Source organism: Mus musculus, chromosome 18 (assembly GCF_000001635.26).
Source record: "Mus musculus strain C57BL/6J chromosome 18, GRCm38.p6 C57BL/6J".
In the NCBI taxonomy this organism is placed as follows: domain Eukaryota; kingdom Metazoa; phylum Chordata; class Mammalia; order Rodentia; family Muridae; genus Mus; species Mus musculus.
The window spans coordinates 89399345-89422749 of NC_000084.6; the positions used below are offsets into that span (position 1 = coordinate 89399345).

A 23405-nucleotide genomic window follows, 5' to 3' on the forward strand; every position below is an offset into this window, starting at 1 on the left:
GGACCCCTACACATATATAACAGATGTGCAGCTTGATCTTCATGTGAGACCCCTAAGAGCAGAAGCAGAGGCTGTCTCTGAGTCTATTGCCTACCTTTGTATACCAATCCCCTAACCGGACTGCCATGTGTAGTACCTTGATGCACCTAAACCTGCTGCAACTTGACAGGCCAAGGAGGATTGATATCTAAGGGAGGCCTTCCTTTCGCTGAGGGGACGGAGAGTGAAGGAGACAGAAGCAGGGGAGAGGAGGGAGGGAAAGCTGTTATCAGGATATAAAGTAAATACGTAAATCAATTAATGAAAAAGATATACATTTATAAATTTCAAAAGTTTATACTTTTGATTTTCAATTACCATGTTCCCATTTTACCATTTCATGTACAGAAAATACAAACACATATTGGTTATCTTACCAATGCCAAGATATATCTGTGGCTTCATGTATGTTAAGTTTAATTACTGTTTCATGAATGTTTAAAAATGTAGTAGTCAATAAGTTTGTTTTTACTTGAGTTTTTTTAATGCCAATAAGTTATCTATTTCTTTGCTCATCTTTTAGAGTGCTGCAGTAATAATAGTTATGTGAGGAGGAGGAGGAGGAGGAGGAGGAGGAAGAGGAACATAGTCTTAAGATTAAAAGGCATAAGGGTTATGAGAAGGGTTTATAAGGGTAAGAAAAGCCAATAGAAAAGAAGATTCTGAAAGATTTCAGGGTTATCTTGAGAAACAGAACTGGTAGAATGAATATATATATATATATATATATATATATATATATATATATATACTATTTATTAGAGTGGCTTACAGGCTGTAGTCCAGTTAGAAAAAAATGGCTTTTTACGAATAGAAAGTCAAATAATACAGTGATACAGTAGTTGTTCAGTCCTTATGGCTCCAGAAATTGAATTTAATCATAATCATTTCTGCCTGCAGAGTGGGAGTATATTAGGTTAAATTTTATATATTGATTTTTGCTATTTTGTCAGATTTTTCCAAGATCTATTGAAGACTAGAATAACCACTTTTCAACAGATAGCACAAAAAATATTTATGTAAGGGCATTACACCTTGAGAGCATTTGCCCCTCTGCTAGAGAAATCACTTCATAAGGCAACAGAGAATACAATGAGGAGACCCTTCTTGTCAGCATTAGTGCTTAAAACAAGGTATAAAATATGCAGCAGGATGAAAAGTGCATAGAATAAAAAGGGGTGCAGATTGGAGAATGATTTTTGAAATATCCAAAATAAGAAACTTCAAAAGAAGTTGGAGAGAGGGAGTAACACATTTGAACTTGCTGTCAAGCTTAGTTAAAAGCCTGAAAGGTAATAATGAAAGTAATTGTAACCCTCAAGGGTCATACTAGCTGCTATACATATACAATGTGCTTTAAACTGTTTCACAAAAAGAGCGATGCCCAAACCATACAGAACTTATCTTTAAACACTTAGGATTTTCCACAAATTGCTTAGATGGCTTCCATCTGGGTAGTCTCATTTAAAGCCCATTTGAGAATAGCTGTTGCCTGCTCTTCAGAGAAATAATTCTTGTAAACCTTGATTATGGTTCAGAAAGAATGTACCCATGCAGAAGGATGGCGACTATAAATGTTTATTCTGTCCTGTCTTTAGTTCTGTCATCCCTGGGGTTAGTCACAGAGCCACAAACAAGCTAGATAATCAAGACAGCTTGTTTGACAATCCAAATCTTTGTCCTGAAGGGGTTCTTTTGAAATTCTGTCCATCTGTTTTCTTACTTGTAAAATAGAGACACTAATTGTACGATTGTCAGACAATTGATAGGAAGATTAAATATCATCACACAATGCAAAGTGATCAATGAATGAGATCAAAGTATATACACATGACAAAGAACGCTGTCTTGCTTTTTAGTTTTATTTATGTATTTACTTATTTTTTGTTTTACTTATTCACTTTCCATCCTGCTCACTTCCCTTCTCCTGGTGGTGGTTGTAACCCTCTCCCACTCTCCCACAATTCTTCCCCCATTCCCTCTCCCCTTCCCCTGTAAGCAGGTAGGAACTCCTGGGTATCCCCTCCCCCACCCACTGCATTTCAAGTCTGTGTGAGGCTAGATGCTTCCTCTACCACTGAGGTCAGACAAGGCAGCCCAGATAGAACATAACCCACATACAGGCAACAGCTTCTGAGATAACCCCTGATCCACTTATTTAGGACCCACATGAAAGTCAAGCTTGCACATCTGATATATATGAGCAGGGAGGCCTAGGCCCAGCCTGTGTGTGCTCTTTGGCTGGTGGTTCTGACTCTGAGAACGCCAAAGGTCCAGGTTAGTCAACTCTTTTGGTTTTCCTGTAGAATTCTTTTCCTGCTTTGGGAGCTTCCTCCTATTCTTCCATAAGAGTCCCCAACCTTCATCCATTGTTTGGCTGTGGGTGTCTGTATCTGTCTGACTCAGCTGCTGGGTAGAGCCTCTCAGAGGACAATATGCTCCTGTCTGTATAACTAACCTTTCCATGTTAGCCTTCTCCTGAACTGGTATTATATCCTATTATTACATAATTTTAATTTTGTAAATGTAATAATGAATGCATTATGTAATAAACCAAAGGCAATATATATATATATATATATATATATATATATATATACTTTTGCATAAAACTCAATTGGCATTGAATATATGTATTACGTATATTTATTGTAGTTAAATAATTTAGTGTGGGAAGTTTGCTGGGGAAGAAATAAAATTTAAAGCAAATTTTATTTTTTAATTTTCACTTAAATTAAAATCATAAAACAATTTATTGCAGTCATTGTTGGATTATGCTAATCAAATAGAAAACCTGGAAATACTTAATCTTTTATATCTGCTGAAAAGTGACTCAGTGTCTGACTTGCTGCATGTCATGTCTTGAGCATATTTGTGCTATTCCACCAGAATTCTGCCATCTCATCTTGAGGTCCAGCTCTGGTCTAGACAGTAATGTGATGCTCCTGAGAATAGCGTCAGCAGTGCCAGATTCAGCCAATTGAGTGAGTGCCTGCCAGAGGAAGTGTGTTCCTCCAAAGCCCCCTCACCACCTAGAATAAAGTAGTCAGCAACACTTGAGTTTTAGCTGGATGCTGATGGGGTGAGGTTGGTAGTATGCAGAGAACTTCTGTTCAGTGATAGAGAAAAGTCCTAGGTTCTGGAGCTCATTGGCTCCAAGGGCTTCTAGATTCCTTATTGTACTAAATTGTACAATATAAGCCTGGAAAGGAGTGCCTTCTTTTGATGGTGAGAAGAAAAATGATTCCATAATAACTCCACTGAGTTATTATTTTTGGCGGTAAAATCCTGGGGTAGGTGAGGTTTCAAAGGTGTTTCTAGAACTTTAAGGGCAAAAATGTTTTTCACAATATGAGATTTTATAAGGTCTTTAGGGTGAAGAAAAGTTTTTATGCATAAAGGAAACTGTGCACCTACTTGGAAGTGGATATTAGAAATACTGTTAGTGGGTAGCAAAGCTGCTGCCAGAGAAAGAGAAACTTCTTAGTATGGATTTAACTTATTTTAATGCACCAACATTCACTCATATTTATTGAACATCTTGCCTTAGACAATCCTATTTATTCAATGTGGTAGGTTCTAGTTTGCTTGTTTTAGAGACAAAGAAAATGAATCTTAGAAAGGTTAAGTATATTATCCAAAGTCACACATCTTAACAGTGGTAAAGTTACCATTAAAATCAGGTTTACTTGACTTCAAATTTCAGGAATGGGCGGTGCTCTTTTTTACAAAATTGATCTCCCACAATGTCACTAGATGACAGCCCAAGGGATGAAGCAGGGCTTAAGCAAATACATTGATATAAGTTATGCATTAGTGCCTCAGAGAGCAGGGAAGAGGCGATGATTAATTATGACTGCAGGAGATAGGAAACATTTCACAGTGGGAATATTTTGTGCATTTTTGTGATGTCAAAATGGGGTACAACTTATTCATTTATCTCAAAATTGTGACATGCTGAGAGATACTCTTTTGTTTTTCACTTACTTCTATTAAGGTAAGGATATGCAATAAATTTCCGTAAATATGGTTTAGTAGACAAAATGTGTTTCTTCCAGAAGATGAGTCAGGTTTTGAAGAGCTGTTACTCAATTGCCAGGAGCATGCTGGTACCTGTGGGGAACACTGATGTATTTAGCTACTTCTAACTGCTCTGCCTTCCAAAAGCATAAAATCTGAACATTGGAGTGAAGCAATATAGATTGTTCATTACTTTTGCTGCAAGTTTATGTATTAGTTTTTAAGTTTAAGACGCTTTTACTTTATAATCTGGAAAACATGTCATGGTAAAAATTTTAAATAGAAAAACTTCAATGGGAAAATTATACAGAACTGAAATTTAAAGCTGAATGAGCATTAAAGAAGGACGGGGTCACAGATAACTGAAGAATAAATAAAGCCTTTGATTCACCTCAAAGTCTATGCTGGAACTCTCTTTAACATTTTTCTGAAGGTTATCTCTAATTCTAATTGTGTGTTTCTGTCCTGTCCTTCTGAGAAATTGGAGCCACAGATGCCCTTTCCATGAGCATCAAATGCCTTTGGTGTAATTAGGTAAGCTTCGGTGCTGACACTGGTGGTCTGTAGCTTAATTACAGGCACACAGAGGGCAGAAGAGGGCATGCAATTCAGAGCTGGCATTTGGATATTAATTGGTGTTAATGAAAGCAGAACTTCTATAGCTCCCACCTTTACAGAAGATGGAGCCTCAATCATATTTGTTCTCATTGCTCAGAAACAATGCAAATTGTACCGATTCCATATAATTTTGTATGAAAATAAGAGCTTACATATATCAAAAATTTAAGAATGGCACCCCCTCTTTAACACTTTATATGAGACCATTTCTGCTCCATTTTCATTACAGCTTATGAAGAAAAGCTAATCTCAGTGGACAAGCAGCAGATGTAGAGTGAAGAAATTGAGTTAACAGGTTTAAGGGACAGATTTACTGCATTTCAGAACAGTTTGTACGCTTACTAAATTAATGACTTGCAAAAGAAAATGTCTGTGCTCAATAACAAGGTCCCCTCCCAACCTTCCCTGCCAACTCCTCTTTCTCCTTCTCTTTACCTTTACTTTAATAAAAATCAGCCTCCAAATGCTGACACCATTGAATACATTAGCAAGATTTTGCTGAAAGGACCCAGGCATAGCTGTCTCTTGTGAGACTATGATGGGGCCCAGCAAACACAGAAGTGGGTTCTCACAGTCAGCTATTGGATAGATCACATGGCTCCCCATGGAGGAGCTAGAGAAAGTACCCAAGGAGCTAAAGGGGCTGCAACCCTATAGGTGGAACAACAATATGAACTAACCAGTACCCCCCAGAGCTCGTGTCTCTAGCTGCATATGTATCAGAAGATGGCCTAGTCGGCCATCATTGGAAAGAGAGGCCCATTGGTTTTACAAACTTTAGATGCTTCAATACAGGGGAATTCCAGGGCTAAGAAGTGGGAGTGGGTGGGTAGGGGAGTAGGTGGGGAGGGTATGGTGGACTTTTGGGATAGCATTGGAAATGTAAATGAGGAAAATACCTAATAAAAAATTTTAAAAAGGAAGTATTGCATCTAGAAGAAGATTTTGTTTATATGAGCTGTTACCAAGTCACCTGTAGAAGGCTGATGCCTTGCCTCTAATCTTTCCTAATTTTCTTTTCAATCTACCTTCTTCCTTCCCTACATATTCAAATAAATTTATAGTATATTAAGAGAGTAAATTTTAGACAAAATTTTAGAGTCAAAAGTTCAAAATCAAGTTTTTTTTTTGTTTTTTGTTTTTGTTTTCTTCAACAGTTTAGGCTTCCTTGGTTTTAGAGAAAACATTTTTGTATCATGTGTTGAACATTTGGCAGAGAGGAACTTGGTTAAATATAGATTAAAAAGTCACCTGGCAATACAAATTAAGCAGCCTTACCTCTTAAATTAATGTCTTTACTTTTATACAAACAAGTGGGCAAAGCTGATCTGTCATGAGCTATGTGGGGTGGAGGTGGTAAATAGCTATCTATTACTCAGAACAGCGTGGACTTGTCAGAAGCTAACGATTTCTTTTCTCATTCATTTGATCCAGACTCCATAATATCTCATTCTGTCAGAGCACTCTCTGGGGGTAGCATGGAGAGACCAGATTATTCTACAGCACTTATTCTCCAATCACAAAGTCAAATTCTGCTTCTCATTATTGACATATTTGTCTTTAAAGGGGTGTCTGGCAACAGACAAAGAAATGAACAGAGCAAAACTTAGCTAAGTGTAAAGCATAGATGCTGACAGGCAATCGAAGTTTTATGTAAGTTTAATATAGATTAGTTTGTTTTCAGGCCATGAATTTTTTTTAGCTCTAGTACATGTGCTGTTTATTAATGAATATAATCTATTAAACTTGGAGCACATAAAACTTTTCTCCTTTTCCTTCTGAATGAAAGCTCAGTGAATTTAGTTCACACTGATCCACAGCTTCATAGCTCAGATATAAAAATATAATGAGAAAATTATGAAACAAATTTTCATTCTTAGATCTTACATGTAGCTTACTTGACATAGCTAATTGTCATTGCTAGCTTTACTGGGTTTAGAATTTTCATGGTAACACAATCTCTGATTGGGCTCATGACAATGTTCCTAGAAAGAGGTAACTTAAGAGAGAAGACCTGTCTTGGATGTGTGTACAAATCCATGTGCTGGGGTCATGTGCTATAAAAAAAGGGGAAAACCAGTTCAGAGGGCTCTTCTTTATCTATATTCCAAGTGAAGTCTCATGCGTCCAGGTGCCGTCACATGGTGGGTGCATTTCTTTGAACTGTAAATCAGAAGATCCCTTCTTCTCTTATGCTTCTTCTTGTTCACAGTCAATGAGATACAATTTCCATAGAATAGATTCTACTATTTAGTGTACAGTAATTACCTTACTTAATTCATAGGCAGGTTATGCAAAACATTAACAAGCCATAGAACCAGAGAATAGTGTAATATGGAGACCATATGCATTTAAGTTTAATGATAACTTGACAAATAACATTCACACTACTAGAGTTTTAAGTCTGCAAAGTGCATAATAAGAGCCAAGTATATTCTCATTTTTGTGAAAAACAAATGATGTTGTGTCAGGGTCACAACTAAGGGATGCAAGGTAACCAGATCTGTTAAAATTAGAGGCTCACAAAAGGATACAGAAGTTCACTGCTTCTATTTTAATTTCTTCCTTGTTTGCGTAATTTTATTTAACAATAATTCCACTAGAATTTAATCCCAATGAGGAAAATTCCTAAGGATTCCTGCCCCCAGCTTATGTAGACTGTTACCATACAATAAGTCATTCTGTCAAGTGTCCCTATTCATATCTATAACGGTTACCTGCCATCTATCTTCCTCTTGTGTGCCCATGTTTGTATCTAACTACATATTATCCCTGTCTCAATATCTAGATAATTATAACCACTTGAATGTATGATATAATCATAAAATAAGGTTATACTGAGTGGCAGGTTTGTATTAGTCTATGAAAAATGCACTACAACAATCAACCCACAGCTAATAAATTAGAATTTATACTGAAAAATATATTTATATATTAAGGCTATATGCATAGTTTGTTCATTGTAATTATAAAGTATTTCAAACCCTAACTTTTCTAGAAATTAGTATTAGAAGGCTAAAACATATAAAGCTTTAAACATTTAATATATTGATTTTAGAATGCAAATAAAGTTGTCCTTCAAAGAATGTCTGTTTGTGTTTAAAAAGATAGTTCAATTTGTCTTTGTAAATTTGATTATAGGAAATTACTTCTTAAGTAATTTTCAGTCTAAATATTAACTCCTCCATTGGAAAAGCGCTTCAGTTATATGGTCATGTAAACAACTGTTGTTCTTGAATTATAACCAAATCAATAAACAAAGCAAAGTGTTTATATTTTGTCTTTCAACAATGGTTTTTATTAACCTCTCACATTATTTTACTTAGATATTTAATATCAATTATTTGATTCAAATATCCCAGTTTCCTCTAGACAATATTATTATCTGTATATACACATTTATAACCTTAAAATCGTGTTTTCTTGACTTTTTTTTTGACTCACAAAGACTGAATTGTCAATCAGGGAGCCTGCATGGGCCTGACATAGGTGCTATACTATGTTACAGTTGTGTAGCTTGGTCTTCTTGTGCGATTCCTAACAGTGGAAGCAGGAAATGTCTGTGACACTGTGGTCTGCCTTTGGGAGCTTCTCCCCACTCTGGGTTGTATCTTTAAGAGCAGGTTCCTGACTCGAGCCCCGGGCTACCTTGCCAGCAGAGTCTTGCCCAACACCTGCAAGGGCCCACACAGGACTCCCCACGGGATCCTAAGACCTCTGGTGAGTGGAACACAGAGCCTGCCCCAATCCAATCGCGCTGAACCTGAGACTGCAGTACATAGGGAAGCAGGCTACCCGGGCCTGATTTGGGGCACAAGCCCCTTCCGCTCCACTCGAGCCCCGGGCTACCTTGCCAGCAGAGTCGCCTGACACCCGCAAGGGCCCACACAGGATTCCACACGGGATCCTAAGACCTCTAGTGAGTGGAACACAACTTCTGCCAGGAGTCTGGTTCGAACACCAGATATCTGGGTACCTGCCCTGCAAGAAGAGAGCTTGCCTGCAGAGAATACTCTGCCCACTGAAACTAAGGAGAGTGCTGCCCTCCAGGTCTGCTTATAGAGGCTAACAGAGTCACCCGAAGAACAAGCTCTTAACAGTGACAACTAAAACAGCTAGCTTCAGAGATTACCAGATGGCGAAAGGCAAATGTAAGAATCCTACTAACAGAAATCAAGACCACTCACCATCATCAGAACGCAGCACTCCCACCCCACCTAGTCCTGGGTACTGCAACACAACCAAAAATCTAGACACAGATTTAAAAACATTTCTCATGATGATGATAGAGGACATCAAGAAGGACTTTCATAAGTCACTTAAAGAATTACAGGAGAGCACTGCTAAAGAGTTACAGGCCCTTAAAGAAAAGCAGGAAAACACAGCCAAACAGGTAGAAATCATTAAAGAAAAACAGGAAAACACATCCAAACAGGTGATGGAAATGAACAAAACCATACTAGAACTAAAAGGGGAAGTAGACACAATAAAGAAAACCCAAAGCGAGGCAACGCTGGAGAAAGAAACCCTAGGAAAGAGATCTGGAACCATAGATGCGAGCATCAGCAACAGAATACAAGAAATGGAAGAGAGAATCTCAGGTGCAGAAGATTCCATAGAGAACATCGACACAACAGTCAAAGAAAATACAAAATGCAAAAGGCTCCTAACTCAAAACATCCAGGTAATCCAGGACACAACGAGAAGACCAAACCTACGGATAATAGGAATTGATGAGAATGAAGATTTTCAACTTAAAGGGCCAGCTAATATCTTCAACAAAATAATAGAAGAAAACTTCCCAAACATAAAGAAAGAGATGCCCATGATCATACAAGAAGCCTACAGAACTCCAAATAGACTGGACCAGAAAAGAAATTCCTCCCGACACATAATAATCAGAACAACAAATGCACTAAATAAAGATAGAATATTAAAAGCAGTAAGGGTGAAAGGTCAAGTAAAATATAAAGGAAGGCCTATCAGAATTACACCAGACTTTTCACCAGAGACTATGAAAGCCAGAAGAGCCTGGACAGATGTTATACAGACACTAAGAGAACACAAATGCCAGCCCAGGCTAATATACCCGGCCAAACTCTCAATTACCATAGATGGAGAAACCAAAGTATTCCACGACAAAACCAAATTCACACAATATCTTTCCATGAATCCAGCCCTTCAAAGGATAATAACAGAAAAGAAGCAATACAAGGACAGAAATCACGCCCTAGAACAAGCAAGAAAGTAATCCCTCAACAAACCAAAAAGAAGACAGCCACAAGAACAGAATGACAACTCTAACAACAAAAATAAAAGGAAGCAACAATTACTTTTCCTTAATATCTCTTAATATCAATGGACTCAATTCCCCAATAAAAAGACATAGACTAACAGACTGGCTACACAAACAGGACCCAACATTCTGCTGCTTACAGGAAACCCATCTCAGGGAAAAAGACAGACACTACCTCAGAGTGAAAGGCTGGAAAACAATTTTCCAAGCAAATGGACTGAAGAAACAAGCTGGAGTAGCCATTTTAATATCGGATAAAATCGACTTCCAACCCAAAGTTATCAAAAAAGACAAGGAGGGACACTTCATACTCATCAAAGGTAAAATCCTCCAAGAGGAACTCTCAATTCTGAATATCTATGCACCAAATGCAAGGGCAGCCACATTCATTAAAGACACTTTAGTAAAGCTCAAAGCACACATTGCACCTCACACAATAATAGTGGGAGACTTCAACACACCACTTTCTTCAATGGACAGATCATGGAAACAGAAACTAAACAGGGACACAGTGAAACTAACAGAAGTTATGAAACAAATGGATCTGACAGATATCTACAGAACATTTTATCCTAAAACAAAAGGATATACCTTCTTCTCAGCACCTCACGGGACCTTCTCCAAAATTGACCATATAATTGGTCACAAAACAGGCCTCAATAGATACAAAAATATTGAAATTGTCCCATGTATCCTATCAGACCACCATGGCCTAAGACTGATCTTCAATAACAACATAAATAATGGAAAGCCAACATTCACGTGGAAACTGAATAACACTCTTCTCAATGATACCTTGGTCAAGGAAGGAATAAAGAAAGAAATTAAAGACTTTTTAGAGTTTAATGAAAATGAAGCCACAACGTACCCAAACCTATGGGACACAATGAAAGCATTTCTAAGAGGGAAACTCATAGCTCTGAGTGCCTCCAAGAAGAAACGGGAGAGAGCACATACTAGCAGCTTGACAACACATCTAAAAGCCCTAGAAAAAAAGGAAGCAAATTCACCCAAGAGGAGTAGACGGGAGGAAATAATCAAACTCAGGGGTGAAATCAACCAAGTGGAAACAAGAAGAACTATTCAAAGAATTAACCAAACGAGGAGTTGGTTCTTTGAGAAAATCAACAAGATAGATAAACCCTTAGCTAGACTCACTAAAGGGCACAGGGACAAAATCCTAATTAACAAAATCAGAAATGAAAAGGGAGACATAACAACAGATCCTGAAGAAATCCAAAACACCATCAGAACCTTCTACAAAAGGCTATACTCAACAAAACTGGAAAACCTGGACGAAATGGACAAATTTCTGGACAGATACCAGGTACCAAAGTTGAATCAGGATCAAGTTGATCATCTAAACAGTCCCATATCACCTAAAGAAATAGAAGCAGTTATTAATAGTCTCCCAGCCAAAAAAAAGCCCAGAACCAGACGGGTTTAGTGCAGAGTTCTATCAGACCTTCAAAGAAGATCTAATTCCAATTCTGCACAAACTATTTCACAAAATAGAAGTAGAAGGTACTCTACCCAACTCATTTTATGAAGCCACTATTACTCTGATACCTAAACCACAGAAAGACCCAACATAGATAGAGAACTTCAGACCAATTTCTCTTATGAATATCGATGCAAAAATCCTCGATAAATTTCTCGCTAACCGAATCCAAGAACACATTAAAGCAATCATCCATCCTGACCAAGTAGGTTTTATTCCAGGGATGCAGGGATGGTTTAATATACGAAAATCCATCAATGTAATCCATTATATAAACAAACTCAAAGACAAAAACCACATGATCATCTCGTTAGATGCAGAAAAAGCATTTGACAAGATCCAACACCCATTCATGATAAAAGTTTTGGAAAGATCAGGAATTCAAGGCCCATACCTAAACATGATAAAAGCAATCTACAGCAAACCAGTAGCCAACATCAAAGTAAATGGAGAGAAGCTGGAAGCAATCCCACTAAAATCAGGGACTAGACAAGGCTGCCCACTTTCTCCCTACCTTTTCAACATAGTACTTGAAGTATTAGCCAGAGCAATTCGACAACAAAAGGAGATCAAGGGGATACAAATTGGAAAAGAGGAAGTCAAAATATCACTTTTTGCAGATGATATGATAGTATATATAAGTGACCCTAAAAATTCTACCAGAGAACTCCTAAACCTGATAAACAGCTTCGGTGAAGTAGCTGGACATAAAATAAACTCAAACAAGTCAATGGCCTTTCTCTATACAAAGAATAAACAGGCTGAGAAAGAAATTAGGGAAACAACACCCTTCTCAATAGTCACAAATAATATAAAATATCTTGGCGTGACTCTAACTAAGGAAGTGAAAGATCTGTATGATAAAAACTTCAAGTCTCTGAAGAAAGAAATTAAAGAAGATCTCAGAAGATGGAAAGATCTCCCATGCTCATGGATTGGCAGGATCAACATTGTAAAAATGGCTATCTTGCCAAAAGCAATCTACAGATTCAATGCAATCCCCATCAAAATTCCAACTCAATTCTTCAACGAATTGGAAGGAGCAATTTGCAAATTCGTCTGGAATAACAAAAAACCTAGGATAGCAAAAAGTCTTCTCAAGAATAAAAGAACTTCTGGTGGAATCACCATGCCAGACCTAAAGCTTTACTACAGAGCAATTGTGATAAAACCTGCATGGTACTGGTATAGAGACAGACAAGTTGACCAATGGAATAGAATTGAAGACCCAGAAATGAACCCACACACCTATGGTCACTTGATCTTTGACAAGGGAGCTAAAACCATCCAGTGGAAGAAAGACAGCATTTTCAACAATTGGTGCTGGCACAACTGGTTGTTATCGTGTAGAAGAATGCGAATCGATCCATACTTATCTCCTTGTACTAAGGTCAAATCTAAGTGGATCAAGGAACTTCACATAAAACCAGAGACACTGAAACTTATAGAGGAGAAAGTAGGCAAAAGCCTTGAAGATATGGGCACAGGGGAAAAATTCCTGAACAAAACAGCAATGGCTTGTGCTGTAAGATCGAGAATTGACAAATGGGACTTAATGAAACTCCAAAGTTTCTGCAAGGCAAAAGACACCGTCAATAAGACAAAAAGACCACCAACAGATTGGGAAAGTATATTTACCTATCCTAAATCAGATAGGGGACTAATATCCAACATATATAAGTAACTCAAGAAGGTGGACTTCAGAAAATCAAATAACCCCATTAAAAAATGGGGCTCAGAACTGAACAAAGAATTCTCACCTGAGGAATACCGAATGGCAGAGAAGCACCTGAAAAAAATGTACAACAATCTTAATCATCAGGGAAATGCAAATCAAAACAACCCTGAGATTCCACCTCACACCAGTCAGAATGGCTAAGATCAAAAATTCATGTGACAGCAGATGCTGGCGTGGATGTGGAGAAAGAGGAACACTCCTCCATTGTTGGTGGGATTGCAGGCTTGTACAACCACTCTGGAAATCACTCTGGTGGTTCCTCAGAAAATTGGACATAGTACTACCGGAGGATCCAGCAATACCTCTCCTGGGCATATATCCAGAAGATGCCCCAACTGGTAAGAAGGACACATGTTCCACTATGTTCATAGCAGCCTTATTTATAATAGCCAGAAGGTGGAAAGAACCCAGATGCCCCTCAACAGAGAAATGGATACAGAAAATGTGGTACATCTACACAATGGAGTACTACTCAGCTATTAAAAAGAATGAATTTATGAAATTCCTAGGCAAATGGATGGACCTGGAGGGCATCATCCTGAGTGAAGTAACACATTCACAAAGGAACTCACACAATATGTACTCACTGATAAGTGGATATTAGCCCCAAACCTAGGATACCCAAGATATAAGATACAATTTGCTAAACACATGAAACTCAAGAAGAATGAAGACTGAAGTGTGGACACTATGCCCCTCCTTAGAATTGGGAACAAAACACCCATGGAAGGAGTTACAAAGACAAAGTTTGGAGCTGAGATGAAAGGATGGACCATGTAGAGACTGCCATATCAAGGGATCCACCCCATAATCAGCATCCAAACGCTGACACCATTGCATATACTAGCAAGATTTTATTGAAAGGACCCAGATGTAGCTGTCTCTTCTGAGACTATGCCGGGGCCTAGCAAACACAGAAGTGGATGCTCACAGTCAGCTAATGGATGGATCACAGGGTTCCCAATGGAGGAGCTAGAGAAAGTACCTAAGGAGCTAAAGGGATCTGCAACCCTATAGGTAGAACAACATTATGAACTAACCAGTACCCCGGAGCTCTTGACTCTAGCTGCATATTTATCAAAAGATGGCCTCGTCGGCCATCACTGGAAAGAGAGGCCCATTGGACACGCAAACTTTATATGCCCCAGTACAGGGGAACGCCAGGACCAACAAGGGGGAGTGGGTGGGTAGGGGACTGGGGGTGGGTGGGTATGGGGGACTTTTGGTATATCATTGGAAATGTAAATGAGCTAAATACCTAATTAAAATGGAAAAAAAAAAGAGCAGAAGAGCAGGTTCCTAGTCTTCCGACAACTAGACATGCTATGGCTGGTTGGTATCCATCAAGGCTGCATCTTTTCTGAAGAGAAATGAAGGAGCGAGGAGAAATGGAGGAGGTGTGAATGTGGGTGGGGGGAGTGAGGAGGTGCATTCATTAGATATTTACTGGGTGGCTGCTAAATTGCTGTTCATTCATTAGATATTTACTGGTTGCCTGCTACATCCAAGCTGAAGGTGCTCAATAAATGATTGTTGGATGAGTGTATTTTTAGCTGTGAATTTCAGTATTATTCTTGTGTTTCTTACTTTCTTCAGGGAGTATATTCTTTTTGAAGATAAGAGTATTTGTTTAAAACAAAAGAAAAAGGATAAAAAGGTGAATGGTACAGATTCTGTGGCTAAAACTCAGATGTCTGACACCATTTTAGTTCCCTCGTCCATTGAACTATTCCCATGTTGGTTATGTTACCATTGCATTTACACTCCATCCTTTTTTACATTGACCCCCTCACTGAGCCCCTTATAGCACTTTGGCTACACCTGAGAACTTCTGTAGGTAAGCTTGGGAAGCACTGTAGTACCAAGCTTGAAACCAGATCCTGAGCAGATGCATAATACTAGAAAATATGAAAGATGTTGAAAAAGAAATCTTTTGTAAAACAGAATAACATAAACTTCAGCTTTTACAAATTTGGCTTTTACCTTTCCACAATGTGCTTGGTATAATATTTTAGTCAATGTCTTCTGCCATATTGTTCCTTATCACTCATAAATTTTTTTATAACAAGATTATAGCATGCATGTATAAAACAATAGCTCTTAAAAAGTAATGGTGAATCTTAGAAAAAGAGAGAAAGTTGCACCCTGAGAAAGTTGATAAGTGGAAACATAAGAAGAGAAATCAGTGCAAATGCACAGGAATGTGTAGGATTCTCCCATAAAGGAAGTGAATGACAGGCAGTGAGGCTTTGTCAGTGTAAAGCTACTTGCCTTGCAAGCTGTAGATTTCCCCAACACTGTTCTGACGTGTAATGTGATGCCAGTATGCACTCCGAGGAAGAGAGATGGATTTCGATAACGTCATCGGCTCAGTCAAGCTTGTCTGCAGCTGAAAGAGAAGGAAAATGTTTCTTAGGCCTTCTTAGAGATATCAAACTCAATCAACCCTTTAAAATGGCATGGATTAAGTGTGAGTGACAGAAAACAGAATATGTTAAAGATACCCAGATAATTCCCTATTCAAGGATAGCTGTGTCAAAAGCGAAATTGCCTCTGATATTGTTTGCCATGATTCAGTGGATGGTTCAGATGTACACATATAGACAGCATAAAGAAGACTTCATGAGAAAGAGAGAAATAGAGGGGGGGGGAGTAGCGAGACAGAGGTGGGAAAGAACATTGGAAAAGGGCATGCAGGGTGTATATGGAAAGATTTAGAGGAGGGAATGGAGTAGATATGATCATATTTCATTCTACAAATGTATGAAATTATTGAAAATAAGGAGACATATAGAAAAGTATGAAAGGTAGCAGGGAGAAAGGAAATATCTAAATGGGTAAAAGACCATGCTGCACAAGAATGACACCAAGCTCCTGCTTAAAAAGCTGAATAGCTAGGTAAGTTCCTGTAAACCCAGTTATTTGGGGATGAACACTTGGGCAAGATAATGAAGTCTTTTAGTCTGCTATTTTCTCCAGGTTCAGTAAGCATCCCTGTCCCAAGTAGATACGTGTGATAAAGCAGGACACCTGCTAGCCCTTTGGTCTCCATAGACAGGTGTTCACCCTGTCACATATGTATAACACACACACACACACACACACACACACACACACACACACACACACACACACACCATGTGGTACTATAAATATATATAAACATTAAGACACATATGAAAACAAAAGAAAAATATATGAGAAGAATATTTGTTAAGAAATGTATCTGACTCATTGACAGGTGCATTAAGAATCGCAATGGATTCTTGCCAAAAGAGAAAGAACACTGGCAAATACCCAAGGGAAAATCATTCACAAGCCACTTTGAACTAGCTTGCATTTCAATGGTTGAGAATTATTTACATTGCCCACAGCATTTTTCAATGTATAGGATGGCAAAATAATTCAAGGCATGAAGGAGCAGGCTGTCAGAGTGACACATCCAAGAAAAGGTGACAATTGTGAGAGAGTCATTTTCAGACTCTCCCTAACACTTCCTCACACCTTTGTGCAGAGCTGCTTTCTTTTACTGCATCATTCCATTCTTTTGCACATACTGAATGAATATTCTCTCGGAATCTCCGTGATAAGAGAACTAAAATTTGAATATATTGCTTTTGAGGTTAGCTAATTACATCATTCAAAAAAAATGAGTAACAAAAAGGTACAGAAATGTTCATTTGGTATTTGAATATGTTACTTTAACATAACCTGAGCAACATATAAACAGATGCCTTAGTTATGCCATCACAAAGGCTAACAATGCCATTAGATAACTTCTGAGGTCTATACCAGAGACACCTCTGTTTTGCTGTAATTTTTCCACATGAAATTTCCACTACAGTATTTGCAAAATGTCTTAATTTATGCTGTACTTTCTTCTATTCCTATAAAAGCTTCATAAAATGTTATCACACTGGACCTTGAAATTTGAAGTAATTTGAATTTGCTATCTTGTACAAGATAAACACACTCAGTTTATGGAAAGTTTGCTACCAGACCAATTTTGTAGCTGATTCTCATGTATCTCAAACGATACTTTCAATTCTCTTTCCTATTTACACAGTTCTCATGCTCTCACTCCCACCTTATATATATGTTGGTATATATAGGAGTGTGAAGGAAAACAGATTGTGGTTTTTGTTTGTTTGTTTGTTTTTTGTGCTGGGATTAAGTAGAGTTTTTTGCACCTGCAGTATCTTTTTTATGAATAGACATGTCCAGTTCTGCTGTAGCCCTGAGAGCTAGGAAACAGCTATGAGTGGGTGATTCATGTGTAGATACCATCAAATGTGCTGTGTAGATAAATTTCATCTCCTATTACTGTATAGGAGTAGAATCAGGTTTCATTTTATGGTGGCACTATTGAGAAAGGAAGCCAACTTCTCATATAACAAAAGGAATTAAGCACATAAATCTTTATTTAATTGATACCGGCGGTGCTCATTAATAACATCAACTAAACGGAATTCATATTAATCATAGTTTTGTTTATTGTCTAATCTTTATTCTTTTATTAATCTAATATAATTTATTATTTTTCATAAAATAGAATTAATGAAATTTAATAGAAGTTATTTTATATCTATATTTTAATTTTGGTAACTATTTTTTATACTAAATGGTTAGTCTTGGGCACAATAGAAACAAAATAAGCATATGATAAAAGTTGAAAAGAAATTCCAGGAAATCATCAGAAAATTCCTTCCCTGAACATCTGAGGCATCACACTTTCTGTTGCCATGGTGCTCCATCTCCATGCTGTCTATGCTTTCCATGTTCAACTTCTTCATTCTTTGCCTTTACTTTCTACTTACTTATAGAAAGAGACATTGCGTCTAAAAGTTGGTTATGGAATTTTTTGACCTGTTTCCAGATCTTTTTCTGTATATTATAATTGTTTCCCTGGACATCATTAATCACCATTCCTACTATAAAGTATGGCTGTGAACTGTGTCCTCACCAAGGGCATTGGAGCACTAAATCCCAGTGGGGTCATATCCAAAGGCAAGTTCTTTGAAGAGGCTAACTAAAGATAAAGAAGACCACATGATGCAACCCTAGCCCAAGAGAATGGTACCTATGTTAAAAAAAAAGGACACTAAATGGAATAATATTCATAAAAAAGAAGCCGTGGGATGATACAAGTATGAAATGGACATCTACAAAGAAAGCATTGAGACATCAGAAGAAAGTAAACCTTTTCAGTGTTGACTTTGAACTTTTAGACTACAGAACTCTGAAAGTGTAAATTTATGCTGGCTAAGCTATTTACTCTACAATATTTCTTATTGCCATGCCAGACTAAGATAGGAGACTTTAACCAAACAAAAAGGTTGTATGTCCTCAAATATGATCTTTCCAATAATTTTAAATTTTCATATTATCTGTAAGCAATGTGTTGAAAATTAGGCAATGGATAGCCATAGTGACTAAGACAATGCATGTATGGTTCAAGTACTTTTATTAGAAACTACTGTTGATTCTAATTTAAACTTTTTGTAAAACCTCTTTTGGTGACAGAATTCAACAATAGGATAGAAAGACATAATCCTTAAGCCTGAAGGTAAAAAAATAGGTCTTAAAATGCTATGGTCATTTTTTAACTGAAAGAAAATTGACCTGGAAGACATTATGGTAGTTAGAATAAGTATATAAAAATCCATGTTGCAAAAAATAGTATTTATATTAGAAAGATAGAAAAAATATGCACATTTGCATATATACGTAAAAGAAAAATTATGAGACCATTTGTCTTAGTTGGGCTTTCTACTGCTATGATAAATACCATGAGTAAAACACCAAAAGCAACTTGGGGAAGAAGAATTTATTGCATTTAAAAATTCTTCATCACTGAGTTAAATTAGGGCAGGAACTCAAGGCAGGAACCAGAAGGCAGGAACTAAAGCAGAAGTCATGGTGGAACACTGCTTACTGACTCGCTGCCTATGGCTTTCTCACTCTGTTTTCATATACAATTCAGAATCACCTGCCCATGGGTGTTGTTGCATTTATCAAGAAAATGTCATACAAACTTGGCTTTAGGCAGTCTGATGAAGACAGAGGGTTTTTTTTTGTTTGTTTTTGTTTCTTGTTTTGTTTTGTTTTGCTAGATAATGCCAGCTTCATTAAGTTGGAAAAAATAAACCAAAAAAATAAACAAAAAACATTTCTATCTATTAAAGTGTTTTAGTAAATGAAACACCATCGATTCATGTTTTCCAGTTATCTTTGTTGGGAGAATCTGCAGTATTGCTGATTTTTGTGTTTTATCTAGTGAGAAATTGTTTAAGAATACTTAACTATTAATGCTCCAGCAAGCAGAATTCACCTGATTCTCATATTGCATAAGTAGTGTCAGGATTTAGAAAGAATGCTTCAGCATAGATGCAGAAATCAATTCGACAAGGGAGCAGATAGTTCAACCCTTGAAACACTTGCCAGTGCTTTCTGCCACCTCCTTTTTTGTAGTAGCTGTATAAAATAACATTTAGTTCACCGAGAGCCCAAGCAATGAACCAGAAAATGCTTATTTAGTGTCTGAAAAGAGTGCACGTCACAGCTCAACCAAGTGTGAAGAGTAGTAGAGATGTTTGTGTTCTACCTGAGAGCACAGCCCACAAGGCAAAGCCAAAGAATATGACTTAGGTCCAAAGTGATCTATACACAAATGAAGTGTATACCTGTATGCGCAAGATACCTTAGATCTTATCTAGGCAAAAAATTTAAAAAATTATTTATTTGTTTATCTTTGAGATCTGTGTATGAGCAATATAAAAATAGATCTAGTACTATATGCAAAAACTGAGCAAACAAAGCAATGATGCTGAGGAGATAATTTTGCTCTAAGTCAAGGTGATTTATAAAAGAACAAAAGCCAAATAAAGATGGAAATTTTAATCAATGTGGATGGGTGTGTGTGTGTGACAGAGATGAACTGACCTGAGCAACCTGTACATATTCATGGGTGTGCATGCATGTGTATGTAAGTGTTTTTGTGTACACAAGAATAACTCAAACTAGAGAAGGATAGTCAATATCTTAGTTTCTTTGCCTATTGATATGATGAAGTACTCTGACAAAAGCAACTTTTCAAGGAGAAAAGATTGGCTTATAGTTCATAGGTACAAACATCATGGTGAGAAATTGAATTACAACAGGATCTTGAAGCAGCTGGCCACCTCACAACCAGTCTGGAGGGAAGAAAAATGAATGCTTATACTCGTCCTGCACTTTCTTTATTTGTAAAGTCCAGGACCCCAGGCAGGGAACAGTGTCTTCCAAAGTAGATAGGGGGCCCGCTTCAATTAATACAATCAAGAAAATCTCCCACAAACTTATCTCTCAGGTAACTCTACATCTAGTTAACAATTAACACCAACTATCACATCTGTCTGATGGGTTAAATGCTTTTAAGGAACATGTGTCAACATGTTTGTTGGTATGTCTGAGACAGAACAGAATTAAGAATAATGCTGTAAAGAAAAGCCAAAAACCTAACAATTGTAAAGATACCAATAATTAAAAACACATAGTGTAATATAGCATGTGAAATATATGCTAATTATAAAGAAAAATATTGAGCTATGTAATATAGAAGCATGTACAGAGAACTTCCAGTTGAGAATACCACATTCTATTTGTTCTTACCAAGTTCATAAAACTTTAAAATTGTATCTAAGTAGAGACTCCAGGGACAATAAGCCAGCCATGCTTGGCACTGTTTGCAGTCATTAAAACAACCTTCTGAAGTTTGATGGTTTATGGACAATTGGTTTCTCACGGACTTGGCTTAATTTTCAGTAGGGGACACCTCACATTTAATCTTCCATTTTATTCAAGATAAATGGGAAGGAATTAGAAGACATTTTGCTGAGTTTGTTCTAAGGTAACAAATAAAACGTGATTTACACAGTCATTTAGTGAAAGTTGTTCAATGTCTTTCATTTGATCTTCATAGAATATTATTTTAATTTCCCTTTAAACAGTGATTGTGACTACTGTATGTTTTAATTATGTGCTAATAAATTACAGTTAAGTAACTTGAAAAATATATTTAAAAAACCCTAGAATTATAATTATATTTATATTATATTTATATATAATTACTAATTATATCAAAACAAATTGTTTTTACAATACTCTTTTATTTTTATAACCAATGATACCTTTAAGAATGTATGCACATTCAAGCCAGGCTTGGTGCTTGCTGCAGGTCACACACATATCTATGGAGAGCATGGCTTCTAAGTCCTAGCAAAAAACAATTTTGTGTTAAATTATGCATGGTATTCTAGAGCTGAGATTTTCATTCACAGGTTTGGTAACAGAGACAGAACATGGGTTGGCACTATACATTATACAAATGGACTAGTATATTCATTCACAAGCATTAGATTACATAAGATTGATACTTACCCGGGCCTTCTGCTCCATTTCTAGCATTAATCTTTCGTGCTGCTCAGCTATAGCCAGTGTTGCAGAGTGGACCTTCTGATAGATCATTTCTCCTTCCCTTGTTTGAAAAGTGAATAGTCCTTCTCCTGTGTCACACATTCTGTGAAAAAAAAAAAGAAATAGAGAAAGGTGGTCACTCTGGGTTCAAGTGTGTCAACAGTTTCCATATCAAACACACCCTTACCCTCAGGTGTCGTCCTCCATACTATTTCATTCTTGGAAAATCCATCCAATGCATGCATCTCTAAGATGTACATGAGGGGGAACTAAAGGGGGAAATCCACTTAATGAAATGCTCTGGATCATTAAAATTGGCATGCTCAGTGCAGGTATCTACATGCTGAGGTTTCCATACTATCAGAAACAGCTACTAAATACTTTAACCTCAAAGAACAGGAGTTTTAATGTCTGTCATACATACTGTATTTGAATTTAAGAATATTTGGTTTTAACATAGTTTCTGCAAAAACAGGGGTGTAAATTTAGACAAGATGTTCTCTGCCTGTCTCTGTGTGATGTATTTCCAAAACAGGAATAATCAAACCACTTCATACAATCTTAAAGGTTAAAAAGTTGGTAAAGAAACAGTTTACAATGCTGCTTAGCACACTCAGAGTGCTAAAAATTGTTAGGTTCTTTCATCACAAAGTTTGGAACTAATAATAAGAAAAGTTTAGAGGTAATTGAATAAATAAAATAGCTACCGTAGATAAATGACTGGGTCGATATATGATTGTAAGATATAAACAGTTATGCTATTATGATATAATATTTAAAAGAAGTATAATGCAGTTAGTACTTTAGGTTACACATATAACAATATTTAACTTACTACAAATTCTTACAGAGATATCAAAATGAGTTCATTTTCAATTATTTAATCATAATCACTTGATAAGGCAATCTTCATTGACAAATTATTAGACAAATTTACAGATCAGCTTTATTAGAACATGTTAATTATAACACAAATTCTTATTTTAATTCCTAGTATAGCACAGCTTTAACCATACCTGAAGATTCCCTATATTAATGTGATATTCATACTCTAATATGAAGAACTGGCTAGGTTTTTATGCTGCTGATTTTTAGATATTATCATTGATAGATTTACAGGATAAAACATCAAAATATTCATGAGGCCAAACTATTGGACAATTTGGATTCTTCTGTATGATTCTCCAAGGGAATTTTAGTACAAGAAAATGTCTCAAGAGACTTCTGACATTGCCCAGACTGTGACTGCCATCCCTCCGGGCCCCATCCAACCAGTACTAAGTTTCTGTGAAAGCGATCTTAATAAAATTCACACAGCGTGAAATGGAAAGTCTTGGGGAAAAATGAAGAGTTTTCACAAAGTGAAACAAATGAGCTATCTTTGTTGATGCAGGGATATTTGGAAATGCAAAAGCCACAGAAAAACCATTGATAATTCTTGGGCACATCTTGTTTGAGGTAGAGGGTTTGATCATTGTCAAGCACAGAACACTGCTTATTAGCCTCAGGAAATGAGATAATGAAGACACAAATTGTTATTTCATACTCAGTCATTGAGATGTGAAGTGCTGATGCCTGTCCACTTCCCGCATCTTAATTCTGCCCAGTGGGGGACTCTGAATGCTTACAGGAGGGTTTTCCTAATCTTAGAAATAGTTACCATTCACTTCTTTTGAACCAGAAATATGGCATTTAAATGTATTATAAAAACTAAAGAAAAATTAACTACAAGGAACTGC

The 23405-nt window shown here is 36.9% G+C and overlaps 1 protein-coding gene across 1 annotated transcript in view; it reads right to left on the bottom strand.

Moving 5' to 3' along the window:
• The window catches only part of Dok6 (docking protein 6), a 477118-nt gene that overhangs the window by 106922 nt on the left and 346791 nt on the right, over window positions 1-23405 (bottom strand). Inside the window, exons 6-7 of the mRNA NM_001039173.2 lie at window positions 21631-21769; window positions 15484-15601 (exon numbers count right to left, since the gene is read on the bottom strand). Coding sequence (NP_001034262.1) covers window positions 15484-15601; window positions 21631-21769 — 257 coding nt within the window. The remainder of the gene's footprint in view (window positions 1-15483; window positions 15602-21630; window positions 21770-23405) is intronic.